The sequence below is a fragment of the Mobula birostris genome, chromosome 2, assembly GCF_030028105.1.
Source record: "Mobula birostris isolate sMobBir1 chromosome 2, sMobBir1.hap1, whole genome shotgun sequence".
Lineage (NCBI taxonomy): Eukaryota > Metazoa > Chordata > Chondrichthyes > Myliobatiformes > Myliobatidae > Mobula > Mobula birostris.
Window position 1 is genome coordinate 121,439,540 of NC_092371.1, and position 24,454 is coordinate 121,463,993.

Sequence of the window (24,454 nt, forward strand, 5' to 3'; positions counted from 1 at the left end):
GGCATTATCTCACCTATTTCCTGCATCACTTCTCACTCCCTCCCCTCCAGTAAGCAAAACAAAGATCACTGATCATCCTCTTCCACTCCATCAGACCCTATTCAATAAAGACTTTTCAATATCTGTCAATTTCAACCAACTATTACCACCAAACACATTCTCCCCTCTCCTCTTTCATCATTTCAAAAGCATCTAATTCTTTTGTGACTCCCTCATCTTTTCTTCCATCCCCACCAACCAGATGCCATATGCTGATAAAGACGGAAAACCAAGTCACCTGAAGGTATAAAAAAATTTGAGCCTGTAAGACTTCAACTTTCCTATGCAATTGTAGGGGATACACCTTTTTCATTCCAGCCAACCAGAGATCCAAACAGTCCTTCCAAGTAAAGCAGTGATTCATCTATACCTTTTCTAATATGTGTACTGTATTCACAATGCAATATCCTCAACATTGAAGAAACCAAAACATTTCACTGCCTTTGTTTAGGCAGCAGGGTTAATCCTTAATTTCCCAATTGTCTGCCATCAAGTGCCTAAATGACACCCACTCTGGCCACTGAAGCTTTGGACACTTCCTCACTTCTTAAAAATACAGTATTTGTTTTTGCACATTCTTATAATTCTATTCAATATACACAATTGATTTACTTGTTTATGTTCTTTTATTTATTCTAATTTTTTTCTCTCTCTACTAGACTATATATTGCATTGAACTGCTGCTAAATTAACAAATTTCACGTCACACGCCAGTGATAATAAACCTGATTCTGAAGTTTCCTACACTACAGGCCCAATGCAAGCTTGATGAAGAACACCTCATGTGCTACCCAAGTTGGAGTCTTCCAGACTTCAAAGTTTTTCTACACCTTCCAGTGACCTGCTGCTCTGTCTTTTTCAGAAATGGCCATTTCTGCAGCGTCAGACATGATTTTGGCTCAGTTTCTCTCGCACTTTTATCTTTGACAAAGCATGTCAAAGACCCCCTGCATTTTGCAATATTTTAAATTTCTTTATCTGTTATTATCATTCTCCCCTGCCCTCAACTTATCAATTACACTTACCTCCATGCCATGCTGGTCTCAAATTATATTACCTTTCTACTATCCATACCCCGCACTCCCCCCTCCAAAAACCTTTCTTCCCAGGGAAAGATTTTCAACCTGATATTTTGGGGGTGAACTTCATAGGTTTTTCCTCTCTAGAAATGCTGACCTGCTGTCTATTTTCTAGATTGCCTGTATTAATTTCAGATTGCCATTCCTGGACAAAGGAGATGATTCTTGACTTCAGGAGGAGGAAACAGAGGTATATGAACCAGTCCTCATCAGGGATCAGAGTTGGAAAGGGTCAGCAACTTTAACTTCCTTGGTGTTATCATTTCAGTGGATCTGTCCTGGGTCCAGCATTAGGAAGAAAGCACAGCAGTGCCTCTGCTTTCTTAGAAGTTTGTGCATAGATTCAGTATGACATCTAAAACTTTGACAAACCTCTGTAGATGTATGATGGAGAGTATACGGACTGGATGCATCATGGCCTGGTATGGAAGCACAAATACCCTTGTACGGAAAAGCCTACAAGTAGTAGTGGATACAGCCCAGTCCATCATGGGTAAAGTCCTCACCACCATTGAACACATCTACAAGTGTTATCTTAGGAAAGTGACATCCATCAAGTATTCCTACCATCCAGGCTATACTCTCCTCTTCCTGCTGCCATCAGGAAAGTTGTACAGGAGCCGCAGGACCTGCACCACTAGGTTCAGGAACAGTTATTGCCCTCAACCATCAGGCTCTTGAACCAGAGGGTATAATTTCACTCTCCCATTACATAATTGTTCTCACTGAACTGGATTCACTTTCAAGAGCACTTCATCTCATGCTCTTGATATTCATTTCTTATTTATTATTATTCCTTTTTTCCTTTTATTTTTGTATTCGCACTGTTAATTTTTTTGAACATTGGTTGCTGTCCATCCTGTTGGGTACGGTCTTTCATTGTGTTAATGCTATTGTGTTTCTTGTATTTACTAAGATTGTCCTCAAGAGGATGAACCTCAGGGTTGTATATGATGATATATGTACTTTGATAATAAATTTACTTGGAACTTTGACTTTTTTTTAACTCCCTACTTTCTTACTGTTTCTAAATGTTATCAGCCCACAATACAAAGCGCAAATACCATTTACTTTGCTACTGTTGCATTGCGGCATGGAACAGTTTAATTCATCTTTAACAGGATTGCCTCTCACTATAGTTAACCTATTGACTCCACTTGCTTTGTTGGCATCAACATCTTCTTCCACTTTCTTCTGCTTACCCCCCTCCACCTCTATTTTGCTGGTCTTTAGGCAGCTTCTTTGCATTTTTCTGTAGATCCCTCTACTGCCTTCCTACTTGTTTACAACCTTTGCTATTTCCCTGCTTATTCTGACCTAGCAGAAGGGGCAAGAATTTTACTCAACTTGGTAGTCAGGGAGATATTTTCAAATGTGCTAAGAATTGCAACCTCTTAGAATGTTACAAAAAGTAGAACATACGATGTCACGAAGTCAATATCAGATCAGGCTTCCAGATACTATGGCAATCTAGCTGAATTTGATCAGTGACAGCATTTATACTTGTGAGAATTAATGTACGTCATATTAAGTTTATGGAAGCTTGCCAACTACAAATTCATAACTGAATTTGAGTTTATTGATTCAGAGATGAAGGCGTTAACCTATGAGGAGAGATTAAGTCGCCTGAAACTATACTCTCTGGAGTTCAGAAGAATGAGAGAGGATCTTATAGAAACATAAAAAATTTTGAAAGGGATAGATAAGATAGAAATAGAAAAGTTGTTTCCATTGGTAGGTGAGACTAGAACTAGGGGACATTGCCTCAAGATTCAGGGGAGAAGATTTAGGATGGAGATGAGGTGAAACTGTTTTTCCCAGAGAGTGGTGAATCTGTGGAATTCTCTGCCCAGGGAAGCAGTTGAAGCTTCTTCACTAAATGTACTTAAGATAGAGTTAGATAGATTTTACATAGTAGGGAAATTAAGGGTTATGGGGAAAAGGCAGGTAGATGGAGCTGAGTTTATGGACAGATCAGCCATGATCTTATTGAATGGTGGGGCAGGCTCGATGGGCCAGATGGCCTAATCCTGCTCCTATTTCCTATGCTCTTAATTTAGCAGTAAACTATCTGCCATTTCTCTTCCAATAATTTGCAGGTATGGGCAGTAAAAAGGCAGATTGAATTTAACTTTGCCTAATGTAAAAAGTGTTGCATTTTTGGAGAACAAATGTAAAGGGAAATTATATGGTTAATGGCTAGAACCTTAACAGTGTTGATATGCAAAGAGATCTTGGAGTCCAAGTCCATAGCTCCCTGAAAGTGGCTACTTAGGTTGATAGGGTAGTAAAGGTGGCATACGGCATGCTTACTTTTGTGTGTGTCGAGGAAATGATTTCAAGAGTTAGGAAGTGAGATTGCACCTTCATAAAACTTTAGTTAGTCAGCATCTGGAGTATTGTATTCAGTTTTAGTTCCCTGACTAGAGGAAGGATTTGGAGGCTTTAGATATTGCAGAAGAGGTTTACCAGGATGCTGCCTGAATTACAGGGCATAAGCTCTGAAAGGCTGGACAAACCTATTTCTTTGGTGTGATGGAGGCTGAGGATAGATCTGACAGACAAGATTATGAGAAGCACAGATAAGGTGGACAGCAAGTATTTTTTTTCCCTAGGGTTGAATGTCTAATATCGGGAGGGGAGGACACATTTAATATATAGTTAAAGGAGATGTGTGTGGCAAGTTAGCTTTTTTAGAATAGTGGGTGCCTCAAATGCACTGTAAAGGGCAGTGGTGGAGGCAAATACAATAAAGACATATTCACAAACCTCTTCGGTAGAGCAGGTACTGAAGTGAGGCCAAGATCAAAAAAAACCACCGGGACCTCGGGAGCGCCACCTACCAAAGTAAGTCTACCCATAAATTGGTTATTGGTTGATCGATCAATTATGCTTTAATGGTCTTTACCATTATCAACAGTGGGAAAATTCCACACAAGTGCATGAAATTCGTGCAGGTCGAATGGAATAGTTTAGCTGGACATTCGATTATTAATTTAATTAGTCTAGCACAAAATTATGAGCCAAAGGGCCTGTTCCTGCATTCTGTCTGCTATGATAGAACATAATGTAGTGCCAACTGAAATGATGGTTCACAGGTCTTGACACTCCACCTGAATTATCACCATTATACACACGAGAAAAGATCAAATCAATTGGATGAAGTGCTTATGATTGGTGATTTGGTTGTAGTATCAGAGCCACGGCATGCCAGAAAGAAAGGGTTACACAGTCATGCAATTGACAGCACTGCTCCAAGTCAGTATAGACTCCATTAAGAAAATATTAAAACAGAAAAACATGTTTGACAACATCAGGTAGAGAGAGTTCATATTGGCAAAGGCACAAACACCAATATAATTAGTGCTGACAGTTAACTATAAATAGAAATTCAGTGACTATAGATTAGTATTCATGCTGAGCATAACAGGCTTCCTATGTGCTATTGGCACACCTCCAAGTAAATGTACTTCTGAGATACACGAATGTAACAACATCCCCGATTGGAATATTGGAATGTTTAATGACAACTGCATCCAAGTGAAAAGGACAAAAAAAATATATATATAGAAATGCATTACATTCGTATAGCTTAAATGAGATAGAGATCAAACATAGCATATCCAAGGTTTCTGATGTGAGGGACACAATTAATTCCAACAGGATAATTGACCAAACAAGATGCCAGCTGGTGGAATATAAAATAGGAAGTGCAAGGCAATTCACTGCTTTTGGAAAAAAAAGTGATTCTTTTTGAACGGTGGTAAGCTATTTAAAGTTGATATGAAAAGGGTCATGTATACTGGAAACATTAGACAAACAACAGAAAGGGACAGGCAATTTGAAGGCAAATACCTTTATTGGCTTTATCAGCAATGCCCATATTTCACACATCAAGAAATAGCTATTGTGTGCATACGCAAAGTACAGCTCCTTTTGCGGAGGGGAAGGGGGTGGTAGTGGGGGAGATAGTTGCCATACAGGATTCAGATGAAAAATGCTTCAGAGTGGCAAGAGTATTGGAGCTGTCTTCTGTATCGAACAGTGACTTCTCAGCCCAGTCAATTTTGAATTAAATTTAGGCTATATGGACTTATCTGTAGTTATGCATCAACCCAACAGGAAAATAAAATATATTTGAGAATCTTCCTTTTAAGGCTGCAATTCAATTCTAATATTTTGTCAGTGCATTACTTCAAGGATATGAACCGTGGATCGGGAAAACCCAGAAGTTCTCTCTCCAGCACCCGATGTTTGAGCATGTGCAGACTTTTTTTTCCTTGTCATTATTCCCTAAAAAAACAGTATAACAACTATTTACATAGCATTTACATTGTATTAGGTATTAAGTAATCAAGAGATGATTTAAAGTACAGGCAGTCTTTAAGTCCGATTTGTACGTAAATCGGAACAGGCACATCCAGTATTATTTAGCGTCAGTTAGTCGAACGTTTGTCTTAGTACAGCGGTCCCCAACCACTGGGCTGCGGAACAGTACTGGGCTGCAAAGCATGAGCTACCGGGCCGCGAGGAAACGATATGATTTGGCGATGTGAGTCAGCTGCACCTTTCCTAATTCCCTGTCGAGCCCACTGTTGAGTTTGAACGCACGCAGGTCGTTACCCGCGCGTCGTCCATGTCAGTACGGGAAGGAGATCAACTCCTTGAGCTTGCAAATGACGGCAGGCTGAAAAGTATGTTTGACATAACATCTCTGCTGGCATTTCAGATCAAAGTCAAGGCTAAATATCCTGAGAAAGCCACGAAAGCACTGAAGACATTGCTTCCATTTCCAACATATCTCTGCAATGAATGCAGTGAAAACTAAATTGCGGAATAGACTGGACATAAAGAACCCCCTTCGAGTATCAATGTCTGCCATCACCTCTCGATAGGACCCTGTTGTTGCAGGGAAACAAGCCCAGGGCTCCTACTGATTCAGCAATATTGGTGTGTTGCAATGATTTTATATGTTCATACAGGGAAAATATGTGCTGTGTGTTTAATATCCAAACGTTACTTAAAATGTTATGATGCTATTGACTTACAAGTGACTTATATAACCATATAACAATTACAGCATGGAAACAGGGTGCCCTTCTAGCCCGTGGCGAACGCTACTCTCAGCCAGTCCCACCGACCTGCACTCAGCCCATAACCCTCCATTCCTTTCCTGTCCATATACCTATCCAATTTTTCTTTAAATGATAACATCAAACCTGTCTCTACCACTTCTACTGGAAGTTCGTTCAACACTTACTCCAAGCTCCCCTGTCCTCCCCTGATAATTGACTTATCACTATATTCATGCCAGGAAAATATGCGCTGTGTGTTTAATACTAAATTCGTTAGATAAACCATTTTAGAAACGAAATTGAGTGTATTAGCCACTTATCACCTATATTCTGGTCATGATTAACCCCTCCCCCACCCCCCGAACAGAAAATGATATGTAGAAAACCAAAATCGGCATGTACGTGTACAAGTCATGCGTACGCACTGGTGCCCGTGCAAGGCTTCATGGTTACTGTAGTCTTTCTCGGGGTAAGCTCAACGTATTTGACTGCCACTCTTGTCCGTTGGCAACCCTACCCACAGCCCCCCCCACCCCCAAACCCTGGGCTGGCCAGTCCGCAAGAATATTGGCAATATTAAGCAGGTCCGCAATGCAAAGGAAAGGTTGGGGACCCCTTTTTTAGTATATAGTATATATTTTACCTTTCTATGCATATAAAACACTTAAGAAATGTATGTATTTCATTAAACCACTGCGTTGTTTAGTAATAATTGTAGCTTTCATCGAGGCAGGGCCTTTCACATGCTCCATTATTCTCACTTTATCCTTTAAAATTTTTCCGATCATTGACCGACTGTAGCCTAACGCTTTTCCAATGACCGATGGCGTTTCACCTCTTTCCAATCACTTGATCATTTCCAATTTTCAACTGGGATCATTTTCCATCAATGGAACTGAAAGACTATGGATTCAGCAGCAGCTCCCCTGGGTCCTAAAGTCCACCCACACAGAGCTAGGTTAAATAAGGCAGTGGTCCCCAACCACCGGGCCGCAAAGCATATGCTTCCGGGCCGCGAGGAAATGATATGATTTGGCGATATGAAACGATATGAGTCAGCTGCACCTTTCCTCATTCCCTGTCACGCACTGTTGAACTTGAACGCATGTGAGGTCATTACGCACGCGAGGTCATCAGTGGCCCAGGACGTGCAAAGGAATAGGTCAAAGACCCATTTGTGAATGTCCCCAGTGAATCATCCATGTCAGCGCGGGAAAAAGATCAACTCCTCGAGCTTGCAAATGACGGCGGGCTGAAAAGTATGTTTCACATAACATCTCTGCCGGCATCTTGGATCAAAGTCAAGGCTGATTATCTTGAGACAGCCACAAAAGCACAGAAAACGTTGCTTCCATTTCCAACATCATATTGCTGCGAAGTGGAGTTTTCTGCAATGAATGCAACAAAAACTAAATTGCAGAATAGAATGGACATAAGATATCCTTCGAGTATCGCTGTCTCCCATCACCCCACGATGGGACCGTGTTGTTGCAGGAAAACAAGCCCAGGGCTCCCACTGCTTCAGTGATATTGGTGTATTGCAATGATTTTATATGTTCATAGGAGGAAAATATGCGCTGTGGGTTTAATATCCAAACATTACTTAAAATGCTATTCCTTATAATTGACTTATCAATATTCATGCGAGGAAAATATGCACTGTGTTTAATAATAAACTCGTTAGATAAACCCTTTTAGAAATGAAATTGAGTGTATTAGCCACTTATAAGTGACCTACAGTTGACTTATCACCTATATTCCGGTCATGATTAACACCCCGCCCCCCACCTCGGTCAGTCCGCAAGAACATTGTCAATAGTAAACCTGTCCATGGTGCAAAAAAGGTTGGGGACCCCTGAAATAAGGGACTTGAGCATCCGCGTTTTTTGGTATCTGTGGGGGCGGGGTCGCGGAACCAATCCCCCGTGGATAAGGAGGGCCGACTGTAATCTTGTAACTGGCACCATTTGAAGCTGTAAGTAACCGTATTAAAATGCAGAGGGAAACTCAACAAGATGTATCTTGTTTCAGTTCCTACAACTACCCACACAATTCCAGTGATATTTTCAAAGATGTCTTCACAATGTTCCTCAACTATTTTCATAGAATTTTAAAATCAGAATTCAGCTTCAACAGCTCTTCTGCAAAATCTATGCACTACACAGACTCTTGTCTGACATGTTTATTTCAATGGCGGACACAGGGGCTGCGATCAATTAAAGTCCTCATGCCATGTAATGCTCAACAGAAAGGCAGATTGGCTAACATCTAACACATTCCGTGTTCTAACAAGATGAAAGCAACTAGTACTTTAAGGGTAAAAGGGCAATGAATGAAATTTCTAGAACTATTCAAGTACAATGCGATGGCCAGGAATGAACATTATCAGTAACACTGCAGTGAATTTAAAAAGTCAAAATAATCTTATTGCCTCACCACAGATCTTCAAGGGTGCTTCCAACTCCAAAAGGATAGGTTGACTGAGAAAGATCTCCCGTGACTTTATACACAGGCCCCGCACTTCAGCCTCTGTCATCTGTACAATTTTTCCAGGGCGGCATCCTCGCACTATAAAAGAAAGTAATCAGAATTATAACCAGCAGTAGACTATTCTGCTAATTACTAGATCAAAGAACAAAAGTTTATTAACACCAATTCCTCTGCCCTCTTCCAAAAAGCATTTGACAGCTTGGAAACTGTTTACATGTATGTTTTGACATTGGTATGTAACACCCAGTGCTTCATAAGGCACAAGACAAATTTTAAAACACTTTACCTACTAACAAAGTCATTGCAACTTAAAATAAGATAATTTCTGAGAACTTCTCAGTCGATTGGAATACTGCGATAGAGGTGTTCCCGTGCAGGTTTGGCAAGGAACTTTAAAAACCCAGTGTCTATTAAAGAGAGGTACCACCTAGCAAATCAGTATGATGCTGTGGACATCACTGAGTTGTGGCTGAAAGGCGGCCATAGTTGGGAGGTTATCAAAGGATATAGTTTTTATTGAAAAGGACAGTCAAGAAGGCATAGGCAGTGGTGTGGCTCTGTTGGTAAGAGAAGGAATTCGATCTTGAGAAAGAGGTGACATAGGGTCAGAAAATGTTGAATCTTTGTGGGTGGAGTTAAGAAACTGCAAAGGTAAAAGAACTATTAGAGGAATCATATATAGGCCTCCAGATAGTAGCCAAGTTTACAAAGGGACCTGGAAAAGGCATGTAATAAAAGGTAATGGCAATAGTAATGAGGTATTTCAATATGCAAGGGGATTGGGAAAACCAGGTTGGTGTCAGATCGTAAGAGAGGGAATTTGTTGAATGCCTATGAGATGGCGTTTTAGAACAGCTTGTGCTTAAGCCCATTCAGGGAAAGGCCCTCTAGGGGGAGAAGCACAAGTCACATGTATCAGTGTCACAATGGAATAAAGGGAATTACATGAGAGAGGGGCTTGCTTAGATGGATTGGAGTGGGATACTGGTGGAGGTGACAGCACAGCAGAGGTGGCTGAAGTTTCTAGGAACCTTTCACAAGGTGCAGTATAGATATGTTTCCCAGTAGTTCTCAAATGGCAGGGCAGGTAACCATGGCTGACAAGGGAAATCAAGGACTGCATAAAAGCCAAGGAAAGAGCATACAAGGAGTGGGAAGTTGGATGATTGGGAAGCTTTTAAAATCCAAAGGGCAACTAAAAAAGCTACAAGGAAAAAGATGAAATACGAGCGCAAACTCGCTAATAATATAAAGCAGGATAGTATAAGTTTTTTTCAGTTACATAAAGAGTAAAGGGGAGCTAAAAGTTGATATTGGACCACTGGAAAATGACACTGATGAGGAAGTAATGGGGGACAAAGAAATGACATACAAACTTAATGCATACTTTGCATCAGTCTTCGCTGTGGAAGACACCAGCAGTGTGCCAGGGATCAGGAGTGAATGCCATTGCTATTACAAAGGGAAAAGTGCTAGGTAAACAAAGGTCTTAAGGTGGATAAGTCACCTGGACCAAATGGACTACATCCCAAAGTCCCGAGAAGGGTTGCTGAAAAGATAATGCATGTATTCGTCATTATTGTGGCATGGTCCCAGAGGACTGGAAGATTGCAAATGTCACTCCAGTCTTTAAGGGAGGAAGGCAAAAGGAAGGAAATTATAGGCCAGTTAGCCTAACCTCAGTGGTTGGGAGAGTGTTGGAGTCTATTATTAAGGATGAGGTGTCAGGGTACTTGGAGACTCGTGATAAAATAAAGTTTCTGTAATGAGAAATCTTGCCTGCCAAACCTACTGGAGTTCAAGCAAATAACAAGCAGGGTGGACAAAGGAGAGGCTGTGGATATCGTTCACTTGGATTTTCAGAAGGCATTTTAAAAGTGCCACACATAAGGCTGCCTAACTAGATAAAATCCTATGGTGCTAAAGGAAAGATACTGGCATGGATAGAGGAATGGCTGACAGGCAGGAGGCAGCGACTGAGAATAAAACGAGCCTTTTCTGGTTGGCTGTTGGTGGCTAGTGTTCCTCAGGGGTTGGTATTGGGACTGCTACTTTCACATTGTTTGTCAATGATTTGGATATTGGAATTGATGGCTTTGTGGCAAATTTTGCGGATGATATAAAGACAACTGGAGGGGTAGGAAGCAATGCAATGGCAGCAGGACTTTGGCAAACTGGAAGAATGGGCAAAAAAGTGGCAGATGTAATAGTGTTGGGAAATATATGATAATGCATTTTGGTACAAGGAACAATAGTGCGGACTATTATCTTAATGGGGAGTAGGTTCAAACATCAGAGGTGCAGAGGGACTTTGAAGTCCTCGTGCAAGCCTCCTAGAAGGTTAATTTACAGGTTGAGTCTATGGTAAAGGCAGTAAATGCAATGTTGGCATTTATTTCATGGGGAATAGAATATAAAAGGAGACCTCACTTGGAGTATTGTCAACAGTTTTGGGCCCCATAACTTAGAAAGGATGTGTTGTCATTGGAGAGTCCAGAGGTGGTTCACGAGGATGATTCCAGAAACGAAGGAATTAGCATTTGAGGAACATTTGGAGGTTTTGAGCCTGTACTCACTGAAATTTAGAAGAATGTCCGGGGGGGGGGGGGGGAGAAGAGTGGAGGTGGATTTCATTGAAACGACTAGATAGGGTGGATGTGGAGAGGATGTTTCCTGTAGTGAGGGTATCCAGAACTAGAGGGCACAGCCTCAAAATTGAGGGACGACCTTTCAAAACAGAGGCAAGTGAGTGGTGAATCGGTGGAATATGCTGCCACAGCCTGTGGTGGAGGCCAAGTCCATGGATATATTTAAGGCGGAAGTTGATAGTTTCCTGATTGGTCAGCACATCAAAGGATATGGCAAGAAGGCAGGTGTATGGAGCTGAAAGGGGTCTGGGGATCAGCCATGATGGAATGGCAGAGCAGACTCGATGGGCTGGATGGCCTAATTCTGCTCCTGTCTTATGGTCTTGTTTCTCTAAATAAGATAATAGTTTGCTTCTTTTCCGAAACAACTTCTTCCCTCCACTATCAAATTTTCCATTGGCCCACGAACACTACATTGCATACGCTGTCTTATAATTTGGTATATAACATTTGTTAACCATGCAATACAGTAAGTCATATTAACAACTATTGTCTCTGGTAACAAACTGGCTTCACTTTTACAGATGCTGCAAGTTGATTTTGCCTGGAAGTTAGTTGAAAAATACACCAAAAATCGCTTGATACTGCCATAGTACCATAATAAATTACATCAAAGCACATTTTGACAGTTAAGTGTCTCCTTCCAAGTTTAGCATTTTTACTTGCCTTTTTATTGAAAAGCTTTCTTAGAGACCAGGTAAGTTTGATACCCCTCCTTCCAAGAGTACAGCAATGACAAGAGTAGATTTACAACAAAAAGGAGATTTGGCATGTCAAAGACTCTTGTAAATTTCTATAGGTACACACTTGAGAATATTCTAATTGGTTGCATCACATCCTGGTATGGCGCTCCAATGCACAGGATCACAAAAGACTGCAGATGGTTTATAGGGACAACTCTCCCCCACCATCAGACATCTTGAAGAGGCAGTGCCTCTACCTAGCGGCCTCCAAATCTGCATACCCTCATCATCATGACATGTCATCTTCCTATTACTGCTATCAAAGTGGTGGTACAGGACCCTGATGACCCACACTCAATTCAGAAACATCTTTCCCTCTACCAAATTTCTCATTGGTCCATGAACCCATGAACACTTTGTTATTCCTTTCTTTTGTAATTTTTAGTAATTTTGTGGGGTTTTTTTTGCACTTTACTGCGGCCCCAAAATAATAAATTTCATGTCATTAAAGTCAGTGATAATAAATCTGATTCGTAAAAAAGTAAGGGCAAAAATCTTCTATAATTCTTATATAGCAAGAACGTCAGCACATGTCGCACAGGTTTCAGAATCACCACTAACAGCAGCAATGAATCTACTCAGGCAAGTACAGAGTAGCATTCAGGTAATGGACAGCACTCTGGGTTGTGAACAGAGGTGGAGGGGGGGTGGCAGAGTGATCTGTAACTGAAGCAAGACACCATGGCTTTGCACAATGAAAGAAGATTAATGCACATTTTCTCCTCAACGTAGTACTACGGATTGCGAGTCAGACTACTACAAGTTGCGCCTCATGAAAGAAACCCCTAAAATAAATTTGTTTTAAGAGCATTTAATGGTGATTTTCTCGTAACAAGTTTCATTTGCTGCTGGTGTAAATTGTGAGTCCATTCCTGCTGATACTTAAAATTATAGATTAAAATAATTATAGATCTATGGGTTTCACATCAAGCTTCAATACAAAGTTTGCAACATTACATGCCCATTAAATTCATTTTGATGAAAATAATAGCTTTCAATGCAACATCAGTGCCACTGTTCAAAGCATTTCAGGAATTCAATGTCCAAGCTAACCAGACTATACAGTTGTACCCTCCCCCCCTTTCCTGGTTTCACCTATCACCTTGTGTTTCTCCTTCCTCTTCCCCCACTTTCTAACTCTGAATCATCTTTTCTTTTCCTCCAGCACTGCTGAAGGGTCTTGGCCTGAAACATCAACTGTAATCTTTTCCAATAGATGCTGCCTGGCCTGCTGAGTTCCTCCAGCATCTGCAGATTTTCTCTTGTTTGTGACTGTATAGTTGTATTTCTCTTCAGAGGTCAAAAATCATGAAATAATCTGATGGCATTACCTTGTTTTGAAACAAACTATTTAAATAGTCATAGCCATTTCTAAGTATGACTAATTGTGATGTAGATTAGCTTTAATAATGCTTCCCCTTAGTGATACCCTGTCTCCAAATCACTAGGTTGTTAATTTAGGCTACCAGACAAGTACATAAGAGGTTTTGAATTACTGAAGAGGCACTCCCCTGACGTTATATGGGAAATAAAAAGCATATTATACACTGTCATATCACAGATAAAAGGCTCAAAGAGCTTAACACTCCTCCTTGATTTCCCAACCAACAGTCATCCCTCAATTTCTCTCTAAAAACATCACAATGCTTGAAATCAAAAAACTACATTTGTAAATCTAAAATATTTCCAGAAAATACTGAGCACTTGTGATGCCGCTGGACTCACTACGTGTTTCCAGTATCAGAATCAGTACCCTGATTTTACCAGTGACTGCATTTCAAGGTAAATTACTGCTTCAAAGCACTTTGTCTTATTTTTGACCGTAAGATAAAGGAGCAGAATTAGGCCATTTGTCCCATCAAGTCTGCTCTGTTATTTCATCATGGCTGATCCAATTTTCCTCTCAGCCCCCAAGCTCTTGCCTTCTCCTCGTATCCCTTCATGCCCTGACCAATCAAGAATCTATCAACCTCTGAATTAAATATGCATTAAGACTTGGCCTCCACAGCTGTCTGTGGCAAGAATTCTACAGAAATACCGCTCTCAGGCTAAATAAATGCCTCATTTCTGTTCTAAAAGGACAGCTCTCTACTCTGAGGCTGTCCCCTCTGGTCTTAGACTTTCCCACCATAGGAAACATCCTCTCTACATCCACTATCAAGGGCTTTCACCATTCGATAGGTTTCAATAAGTCACCCCTCATTCTTCTGAATTCTAGTGAATACAGATCCAGAGCCATTAAATGATCTTCATATGGCAAGCCATTCAATCCTGGAATTATTTTCCCGTTGAATTAAACTATTTCAATAGTAATTTCCATTTAAATCTGGGTTGTATGATACGCTACATAAATTTAATGCATCTTTTGCTCTGAATTATATGGGTTCAATGTCCACTTGGTCAAGCTGTTCTCTAGGGTGTGAAGATAAATCCTGTTGACATTGTCCACTCCTCTCCTCTTTTAAGACCCTGTCTTAGTGAACTCTCTCCATGTAACATAAACTAATCCTTCAAGTGCTACTGCTGAAACCAAAATAAAAATAGCAAATTGTAGCGGACACTCAACAGGTTAGTTGAACTGCAACGGCATTAGCTGTTTGCTCTCTTATGTTTGTTCTATAACAGAGACAAATTTTGCAAGGGTAAAAACGCTAGAAGTATTTTATTTACAAAAAGGCTTCAGCTCGACCACGTTTTAGCTGGGACCTTCAGTCCACCAACAGCAGTTCCTTATTATGTACAAACATAGCAACACACCGCACAAAACAAATTTTACCAAAAGTGACTGTACCTCAAATAAATGGTGGGAAGCTTTATGGCATGAACTAGGAATATAAAAGCTGCTATACAAATTCATGTTTACTATTAAAAACTCAATTGATTGTTGCAAAAAGAAATTTCACCCGACCAGCCAATCAAATCAAAACACAAATTCTCCACTAGCAATGACTAATTTTGGTCACAATACCAAAGGACAGAGAAGAAAGCATGTACTATTAATGCAGCCTCTGACCTTTGAAACAGAACATTTCAAGCCAACTGCATGGCTGTCCCAATTGACAGCAGGTGCCCTTTCAAACTATAAGAAACTGAAGATTAAAGGTCATCTATCTGATCTAAATTAAGTGTGTCTATGCAGGATCAAGGCGGCAACAGGGCAACAAGTGCGAAACTTTTTTTTAAAAAAAGCAATTAAGCCGAAGTTATTTTCTCAGAGTGAAAATTTGGCAGGTGGTGAGTTTATGTTGGAGGAGTGGGGTAGCAACAATTCGAGAGAGTGCAATTAATCAGCATTCTCTTTCCAAGTCCTGAAAATCCTTTCCCTTACAGGGACCAGAAAAAGTCTCAGCAAAATGCAAGATTATATCCAGACTTCATTTCACAAATGAAATAAATTACGTTTTTAAATACTAATCTTAATTGTAGCTATCAAGATGTGGTGTGTCTTTGAATAGATGTTATGCTATTTTCAAACATCTACAGATTTGCACTCACCCTGGTGCTTTTTGCTAATATTTCTCAGGAAAGCCATCCAGTTGTGACTTATAAATCATCTATGGTAAATATAATTTTTTCACACACAGTTTGCCCCTCAATTTGCCACGATGCCTGATAGTTGTAGGACTATGGCTGATAATGCAACTAACTATTCAATACAAATTATGATCACCACTGTTCCATATAGATAGACAGATATACTTTATTGATCCCGAGGAAAATTGGGTTTCGTTACAGCCACACCAACCAAGAATAGAGCATAAATATAGCAATACCAAGACCACAAACAATCAAACAACAAAATTCAAACTATGCCAGATGGAAAAAAATCCAGGACCAGTCTACTGGCTCAGGGTGTCTGACCCTCCACGGTAGGAGCTGGAAGAGATGTGATCACAGGATGCCACTCAGTTATGAGCACCAGACTTCTGGATTCCCATACATACGACCAAGATATGTTATTAAATACAACAGTTCAGTGTTTGTACATATTTATTCTTAAGAGCAGAACTCTCTCTCTCTCTCTCTCTCCCCCCACTTTTAATACTTGTTCTTTCAAATCAGTCCTACGTACTTTTGATGTCCTTAGTTATAATACAATTGAAATATGGATATTATGGAGATTTGTGTGTATTTTCCAATTTATGGACACCTAAAAACAGAATCTTTTTGTTACCCCAGGGGCAGCCTATATTGAGAGAGAAAGAATCCCAGAAAATCCACAAACACATTCCAATTGGGATGTCACCCACGACACCATCAAACTAAAAACACAACCCACAAAAATCTACTCATTTTTTCCCCTCCAGTCCAAAATGTCAACTATACTCCCCCACCAACCCCCCAATAGATGCTACCTGGCCTACTGAGTTCCTCCAGCATTGTGCTTGGATTTCCAGAATCTGCAGATTTTCCCTTGTTTGTCACAAAATAGCTAGCTATTTTTCTGCAGTAAACAGAAAACGCCTTTATCACCTGCCCACATTAAACATGACTGGTAAAATCAGAAACATAAGTTTTTTTCAGAGACGCAGAATATTTTCACCCATTATCAAACACTGACCAACAAAAAGAGTGTCATGAACAGCAAATGCCAGCAGAATGCTAGAGCTGTCATTCTCAAAACCCAGTACATGTAAATGTACAGGTTCAGGTCAGAAGTCAGTAAGACTTTATAAAAAATTAATACTTTTTGTGCTTCCATGGACAGGTGACAAATCTGTTGTATACCCATATTTAGGTAAATCTGCTATATAACTAATTTCCAAAATACTTAGGGTATTCAATAAAACACTCATCACATTGTTGCAATATATCAATGATGTGGTATTGATTCTTTTTTGCTCTCTGTTGCCCATTTACTTTTTATTAAAAGACCACATTACTTCTTTTTACTGGTGGTGGATACTCCATTGGCTTGCTGACAAAAGCTAGGGATGTCTTATTGCCAACAAAAGAAACATCAATTTTTCACCGCAGTATTTCCACTCCTATTGATCCCTATTAAAATTATTACTTAAAAATTGGCCTGGATTTTGAGGATATGAACAAATATCACAAAACTAGCAATGTTCACTACTCCATGCAAATGACAAATGAAAATCTAAACTCCCATGTGGAAATCGAGATGTTTGGGCCAATGATTCACCATGTGTTCTTTGCTATTCTCTCCAATGAAATCAAGCAGGATTCAATAGAATTAACCAAAATCTAAGCAGTTTATAAATTGTAAGACGTAAAATTCTGAGAACTTCAGTTACATAAGACCCAAGTGAATTTTTAATTAAATGATAACACATGATTAGTAAACTTTGGACTTAAAGTACTAATTTTATTTAAAAAAACAGAAAAGGTTCAAAACATCTGAACTATTCTGACAATGGGTGCTCAACTTGAAATGCTATCTGCTTCTTTTTCCACAGAAGCTGCTCAAACTGTTGAATATATGAAGCATTGAGGTTCTTCCAGCAGCACTCTTCCCACCCTACCCCCAGATTTCTAGCTAATTTTATGAAAGTGTATTCTAATTTCCTTATGTGAATACTTGAAGGCCTTACTCTTATACTTCAACTTGACTTTAATGTGTGAAGTTCCATCTGTGTTTTGTATAGTTTGAAAGAAAATAAACATTTTTCTGCTTTAACTTCTCATAGAATCCTTCAAATGATAGTTGCTTTACTAGTCTGATGACATCAAAAGTGCTTGAGACAAGGGCTCCCACTGAATCCTGCCTGAAAGGGAAGCTCTCACTACAGAACTCAATGATTAGGGAAGGTTAATCTGGAAATTATGAGGCACGAGACAACGGGGTGAGAGAAAAATGTTTGAGAGAAGGATAGTGCAGTCTGATGTGACCAGAACGAACATTAAATTTTCCTGAATGCTACTGGTATCACTTTGCTTTGGAAACCGAAGTAGAAAACCTCAGTTTATTAAAGAAGAATGACACATAGTAAAGCAAATATAGCTCCTCCTCATTTAATGAAGGACACTTCTGATGGCATCATTTCTGGTTTATCTGCCACCCTCGTGCCTCTCGTCATTCTGGAGATGCGCAGCCCTTTCATCCCCTGTCTCTTCATCTCTTCTGCTGTTTGTTGTTTATCTCTGATCCTGGAGACGTGCATGCCTCTCCTCCTCTGTCTCTTCTCTCATTTTTTTTGTCCTGACTCTTTGATCCTGGAGTCGTGCGGCCCTTGCCTCATCTGATTCTTGTTCTCTCCCTCTCCTTGCCGCTTCCCGACGACGTTTGGCGTCATCACTTGACCATAATGTCCCCCTTCCCTTTCCACGTGGCATAATTAGGCTGACCATTTTTTTTTAACCCTAATGCTGGATAGAAAATACGAGGCAGTAACACCAAAGGATGCTGATTATTCTTGTTGATGTGGTTGGCGCTCTCCTAAATGGATGTGATATAGTCACCGCTGTCTTTTGACTGCAGCAAAGGGTTTTATGGGTGTCTCGAAGTACATCATTACAATAAGATTTAATTAACTCTTATTGATGGGTGGCAGTTAGATCTGTCCCAATCCTGCACATGCTGATGGTGATTAGCAGAATGTGATCCCTCGAAATACAGCTGGCTGTGCGCATGCATCAGGCTGTCACGTCCCGATTTCCATGATGGCCGATCGGGTCTTGGGTGAAAGCCAGCCTGTCGATTTCTGGCGAATGAGCAATTTTATACAAATACCTAACCCTAAACTTTGCCTGCATTCTGCAAGTTAGCACATTTTAATTCAATTTAGCCAAAAAAAAGTGCCGCTGTAATGCACCGTTTGCGCTAATTGGAGGTCACAGACAGACAAACAGAGCATGAAAGTTTTAATAGTATATAAATTAGGGTGTAAACTGAAGGATAACAGAGAGAGAAAATGAACTCTATTCTGCACTAGCTACAGACATTAATCACTAACTAGTATACAAAGACACCATAAAAGGACAGGTTTCCATTTTAAAATTCAATTTTAGAAATTATGTACACTGCAGTAAATACTGAGCTAGACTCATGATCAAAAAGACCCATGTCAATAGGATTAAGAGCAAGAAAAGTTTTTAAAATTCTTTGATTCTTTAATAGTTATTGAAACCTTTAATTTAGCAGAACAGTTTGTTTTCAACTTCCCCAAGCATAACTGCTAGAGAAAATGCCCTTCAGGTTAGGATATTTAATACCGACCAACGGTAAGATTTTTATAATGTTCGTTTACATTTGCCAGTATGGGTACAGGATGGCTGATTTCAAATGCAAACAACAGCAATTCTGCAGATGTTGGAAATTCAAGCAACACACATCAAAATTGCTGGTGAACGCAGCAGGCCAGGCAGCATCTCTAGGAAGAGGTACAGTCGACGTTTCAGGTCGAGACCCTTCATCAGGATTAACTCTTCCTTCAGTTAGTCCTGACGAAGGGTCTCGGCCTGAAACATCAACTGTACCTCTTCCTAGAGATGCTGCCTGGCCTGCTGCGTTCACCAGCAACTTTGATGTGTGTTGGCTGATTTCAAACCTATTTTTCTTTTCTGAATTCTGTACCATAACACCACAAAGTAATGTTGCTGCTCAATTAACTAATATTTTATTTAGATTGCAGGGCAAAGAACAGTATAGATTTTCAAGTGTCAATTTCACTATTAATTTTGCGATGTTGATGTTGAAACATCATTTGACTGAGGTTATGTCAACAGCCTGTTAATGCTGGACATATACTTGATTCTGCAGCAGCAGAACAAATGCACTTGCACTTCAGATCTTCACTTGTTAGCCTTCATTAAGATCTCAGAAAAAATTCAGCCCAGTCACTGTCAGACATCTATTTATTCAAACTCAATGCATTTACCAGCAACCATTTTTTTCCAGGAAAAGTAAACACATATAGATTGACATTGGGGCTGTGGTGCAGGAATACAAGTCCCAAAGCAAACATGTTTCCCAACTTTAAGCATTTTTAAAACATCTGTAAATCCAAGTTCAATTGATATAGCAAGCTGGATATGCTTCCAACAAAGAGAGTGCAACTAGAATTGAAGTGTCACAATTTACTAGAAGTTTCCCCAAGTTCACAATCAGTTCCATTACTGGTATCACGAACAATTCCAGCAGTATGGTTAAATGGGAATGAAACAGCTTACTTTTAGAAGTCCACACTCTACAAATATGCAGAAATTAAAGTTTCATCAACATATCCTACCATATACATTTGAAACTGCTCCAAAACACTTCAATAATTTATTCCTTTCCTTAAATGTAAATAAGTACAAAATACAGGAAAATAATTTAAGTTACAAGGCAAAATGCTGCCAAAAGCATTTTGCTACACAACATGCACGACAATCACCTAAAAATAAACCCTATATATCCCAAAGAACAGCAGCTCTGGACAGTTTTTCAACATTATCTGACTTATAAGTTCAATCATGGTCAATATATCTTAAGTGCAGTGTGCAATTAGTTTCAGAGTAATTTTGAATATTGACTGACAATCGTGTCAAAATCAAACTATTGGAAATCTGTTCGAAGATTATTGATTCAGTTTCACTATCTCCTGCCCCCACCCCAACATGTATTTCCATTATTTTCTGATTTTGCTCTTTGCAAAGACATTAAGCATCTCTTTACCACCTTACCCAGCAAACTCGCTTGTAATTTAATTTGCACTTAAGTTGTTCAATTAAATAGCTAAAACAAAGATTCACAAAACAAGCCTTTCTGACTCTGGGTTCAGAAATAACTGAATATTATTAAAAAGCAGAGTGAATGTAATGTAGAGCAACACAAAATACTGGAGGAAGCCAGCATCTCAGAAATGAATAAACAGTTAACATTTTTGGCCGAGAACCTACTAGAAGGTGATAGATGAAGCCAGATGGGTAGAGGGGAATGAAGTAGGAAGGTGGGAGGTGACAAGTGGAAAAGATAATGGGCTGGAGAGGAAGGAAGCTGGCAGAAGACAGTGGACCATGGGAGAAAGAAGGAGCAGGGGAACCAGTAGGTGATAGACAGGTGATGAGAAGAGAAAAGTAGGGTGGGGGGGAGCAGAGTGGGGAATTGGAAGGAAGAAGGGTCTTGGCCCAAAATGTCAACTGGTTACTCTTTTCCATAGATGCTGCCTGGCCTGCTAAGTTCCTCCAACATTTTGGGTGTGCTGCTCTAGATTTCCAACAACTACAGAATCTCTTGCATGAATGTAATGTACTTTGTTTGTACAATAAACATGTTTATGGAGGAATTTAAGGTGAGGGGGGTATATGGGAGGCAGCGTTTGAGGGTCGGCACAACATTGTGGGACAAAGGGCCTGTAATGTGCTGTACTATTCTATGTTCTATGTTTAAATCTACAGGGTGATATTCAAAATAGTAAAATTAACTAGTCAAATGATATTCTGCTTAAAATGCATTTGGAAATCTTACTTTTACAACTTATGACAATCAAATCAGTATCTAACAAAACAAAGCAGAATGCTTAAGCATCACATGGCCAAGCCTTAACCCAAGTGCACAATGCCTGGCTGATCTTGTGATTAATATGAACATTACTAAATTCAAGAGCATATTTTGAAAACTGTTGGATATTCCTTCCATATTGTGGGGTTGCGCTGATAGGCTTAACCGGTGAGTGTAAATTACTTCTTAACATAAGGGTAAAAGAACCGAAGACAATGAACATGCGAGAGAATAAACTGCAGGGCAGCCAGCGATATGAGGATCGCTGTAAGGGAGTAGGAAATGGAACTGAATGGGTTGCTCTGCTGGAAGCTAGCATGGACTGATGGACTTAATGGCCTCTGTACCTTAATATGTTGCATGAGCAGCAACTACTGGCTTTGTGACCACTGACACTAGGCAGACAATCTCTGAAGAGTAGTGACAATGGCTATGTTCCCTCTGAGGCAGCATGTTGTGTCCTTGAGCAAGGCACTTAACCATACACTGCTCTGCGACGACACCGGTGTCAAGCTGCGTGGGTCCTAATGCCCTTCCCTTGGACAACATTCGTGGCGTGGAGAGGGGAGACTTGCAGCATGGGCAACTGCTGGTCTTCCATACAACCTTGCCCAGGCCTGCGCCCTAGAAACTTTCCAAGGCGCAAATCCATGGTCTCATGAGACTAACGAATGCCTATAATACCAGTCCTGTAAAGACACTCCTCAGAAGGAGGCAATGGCAAATCACTTCTTTAAAAAAAATTTGCCTAGAACAATCATTGTAATGAAAAGACCATGATCACCTACATGATACAAGATGGCACATAACGAACAAACCTCAGAGAAACAATTACAAGTCCACGATTAAATGCAGCTGTTTGCTTGTCTGCCAGTTATTTGCAATTAACTGCTCATCAATTGTGGTTATACAGCTGTATTTTGCCATTGTACATGCTAAATGATTATGTTCACCAAACAACTGCCATTGTGAAATCTAACAGTGAAGCTTCAGTATGCTTTCCACTGAAGATCTTGGTACACTGCAGCTTGAACAGCTATCATCATTACTGATGCTCTCTGCTCTTCAACATGTCCATAAGACCTGCTTGGTTTTCATTAGAATGCAATACATTATTTATTATCAATATTTCAGCTATGTCATTTTGAAAAAGCAACTGATGGAATCTACTAGCATGCCTTCTACTCTCTGATAGTTACATACTAACTATCCATTGCAACCCATCTTCAAGATATCTTGGTTCCAGTCAAAACAAAGCAAATCAAGACTCAAACACGAGGAAATCTGCAGACGCTGGAAATTCAAGCAACACACATAAAAGTTGCTGGTGAACGCAGCAGGCCAGGCAGCATCTCTAGGAAGAGGTACAGTCGATGTATTGGGCTGAGACCCTTTGTCAGGACTAACCGAAAGAAAAGCTAGTAAGAGATTTGAAAGTGGGAGGGGGAAGGGGAGATCCAAAATGGTAGGAGAAGACAGGAGAGGGAGGGATGGAGCTAGGAGCTAGACGGTTGATTGGCAAAAGGGATATGAGAGGATCATGGGACGTGAGGCCTAGGGAGAAAAAGGGGGAGGGGGGAAACCCAGAGGATGGGCAAGGGGTATAGTGAGAGGGACAGAGGTTAAATTGACTTCTCAAACTTCCGTTAATGTCCCACCTCCCCCTCGTACCCCATCCGTTATTTATTTATATACAAACATTCTTTTTCTCTCTCCTTTTTCTCCCTCTGTTTCCTCGCGGCCTGGTAGCACATGCTTTGCAGCTCGGTACTGGTCCGCAGCCCAGTGGTTGGGGACCGCTGCTCTAGACTTCCTCCAATGCTTGTACATATTAAATAATGAGACCAAATCTGTACACATTACCCCAGGTATGATTCCTTTCAAAGTGTGTAACCTCCAACATTAAATTTAATTTGCCAAGTTTTCACCCATTCACTAAGCCCATCTACCTGTATATTCTTCTATAGTTTCAAATACCATTCTCAACGTGCCCTTGTACCTACTTATGTTATCATCCAATTTTAATACCTATATCCTGCCCCCTCATTAATATAGATGGTAAATAGAAGGACAAGAACTCATCCTTGTAGTACTCTAGTTGTTACCTCCTTCCCACCTGACAAAGATAGACGTATACACTCTGTATGTGATAATCACCATTTAATCCATGTTGAAGTAATCTTACCCACTGTGAATTCTTATCATGTGCAATGGTCTCTTATCAAATGCCTTCTGGAAATCAAATATACCTACAGGTTTAGGGACTCTACTTGTTACCATTTCAGAGAACTTAAATGCATTTGTCAAACATGATCTCCCTTTCATAAAACTACATTGATTTGCTTGATTATATTAAGCTTCTCTGAATGAGCAATTTCTTCTTTGACTGTACTTTCAAACTTCTTGCTAATTACAGATGCTAAGCTAACTAATCTTACATTTCTATCTTTCTGTCTTTTTCCGTTCTTGACAAGAGAAGTCATATTTGTGCTTTTCCAATCCACTAGCATCCTCCTTAAGCTCAGCAAGTTTTGAAAAACTTCAGCAAATGACCATCTCAGGCATTTCTTAAAAACCCTTACTGGACCTAGGCAATTTGCCCACCTTTATACCCGCTGGTCATTTCCAATATCTTCATTGTGTGATGAGGATTGTTATCAGTACTTGTACTAATCAGTACCAATTTGTGCACAATGAGTCCCTTGTAGGATCACACAAGACTCAGCTTGCAATTTAACTAGCAAAGGCTCTTCCAGTTGCAACTGAGGACAGTCAGTACATAGCTTCCCATGATTTAGAAACCATAATATTTTTACCAAAAGCAAGATTAGTTTGATACAACACACACAAAATGCCGGAGGAACTCAGCAGGCCAAGCAGCATCTACGGAAAAAAATACAGTCAACATTTTGGGCCACAACCCTTTAGCAGAACT

The 24,454-nt window shown here is 40.1% G+C and overlaps 1 protein-coding gene across 1 annotated transcript in view; it reads right to left on the bottom strand.

Annotated features, from left to right (window-relative positions):
* ppp1cb (protein phosphatase 1, catalytic subunit, beta isozyme) overlaps positions 1 to 24,454 on the bottom strand; it is a 113,828-nt gene that overhangs the window by 67,441 nt on the left and 21,933 nt on the right. The window contains exon 2 of the mRNA XM_072247203.1: positions 8,630 to 8,761. Within this exon, the coding sequence (XP_072103304.1) occupies positions 8,630 to 8,761 (132 nt within the window). The remainder of the gene's footprint in view (positions 1 to 8,629; positions 8,762 to 24,454) is intronic.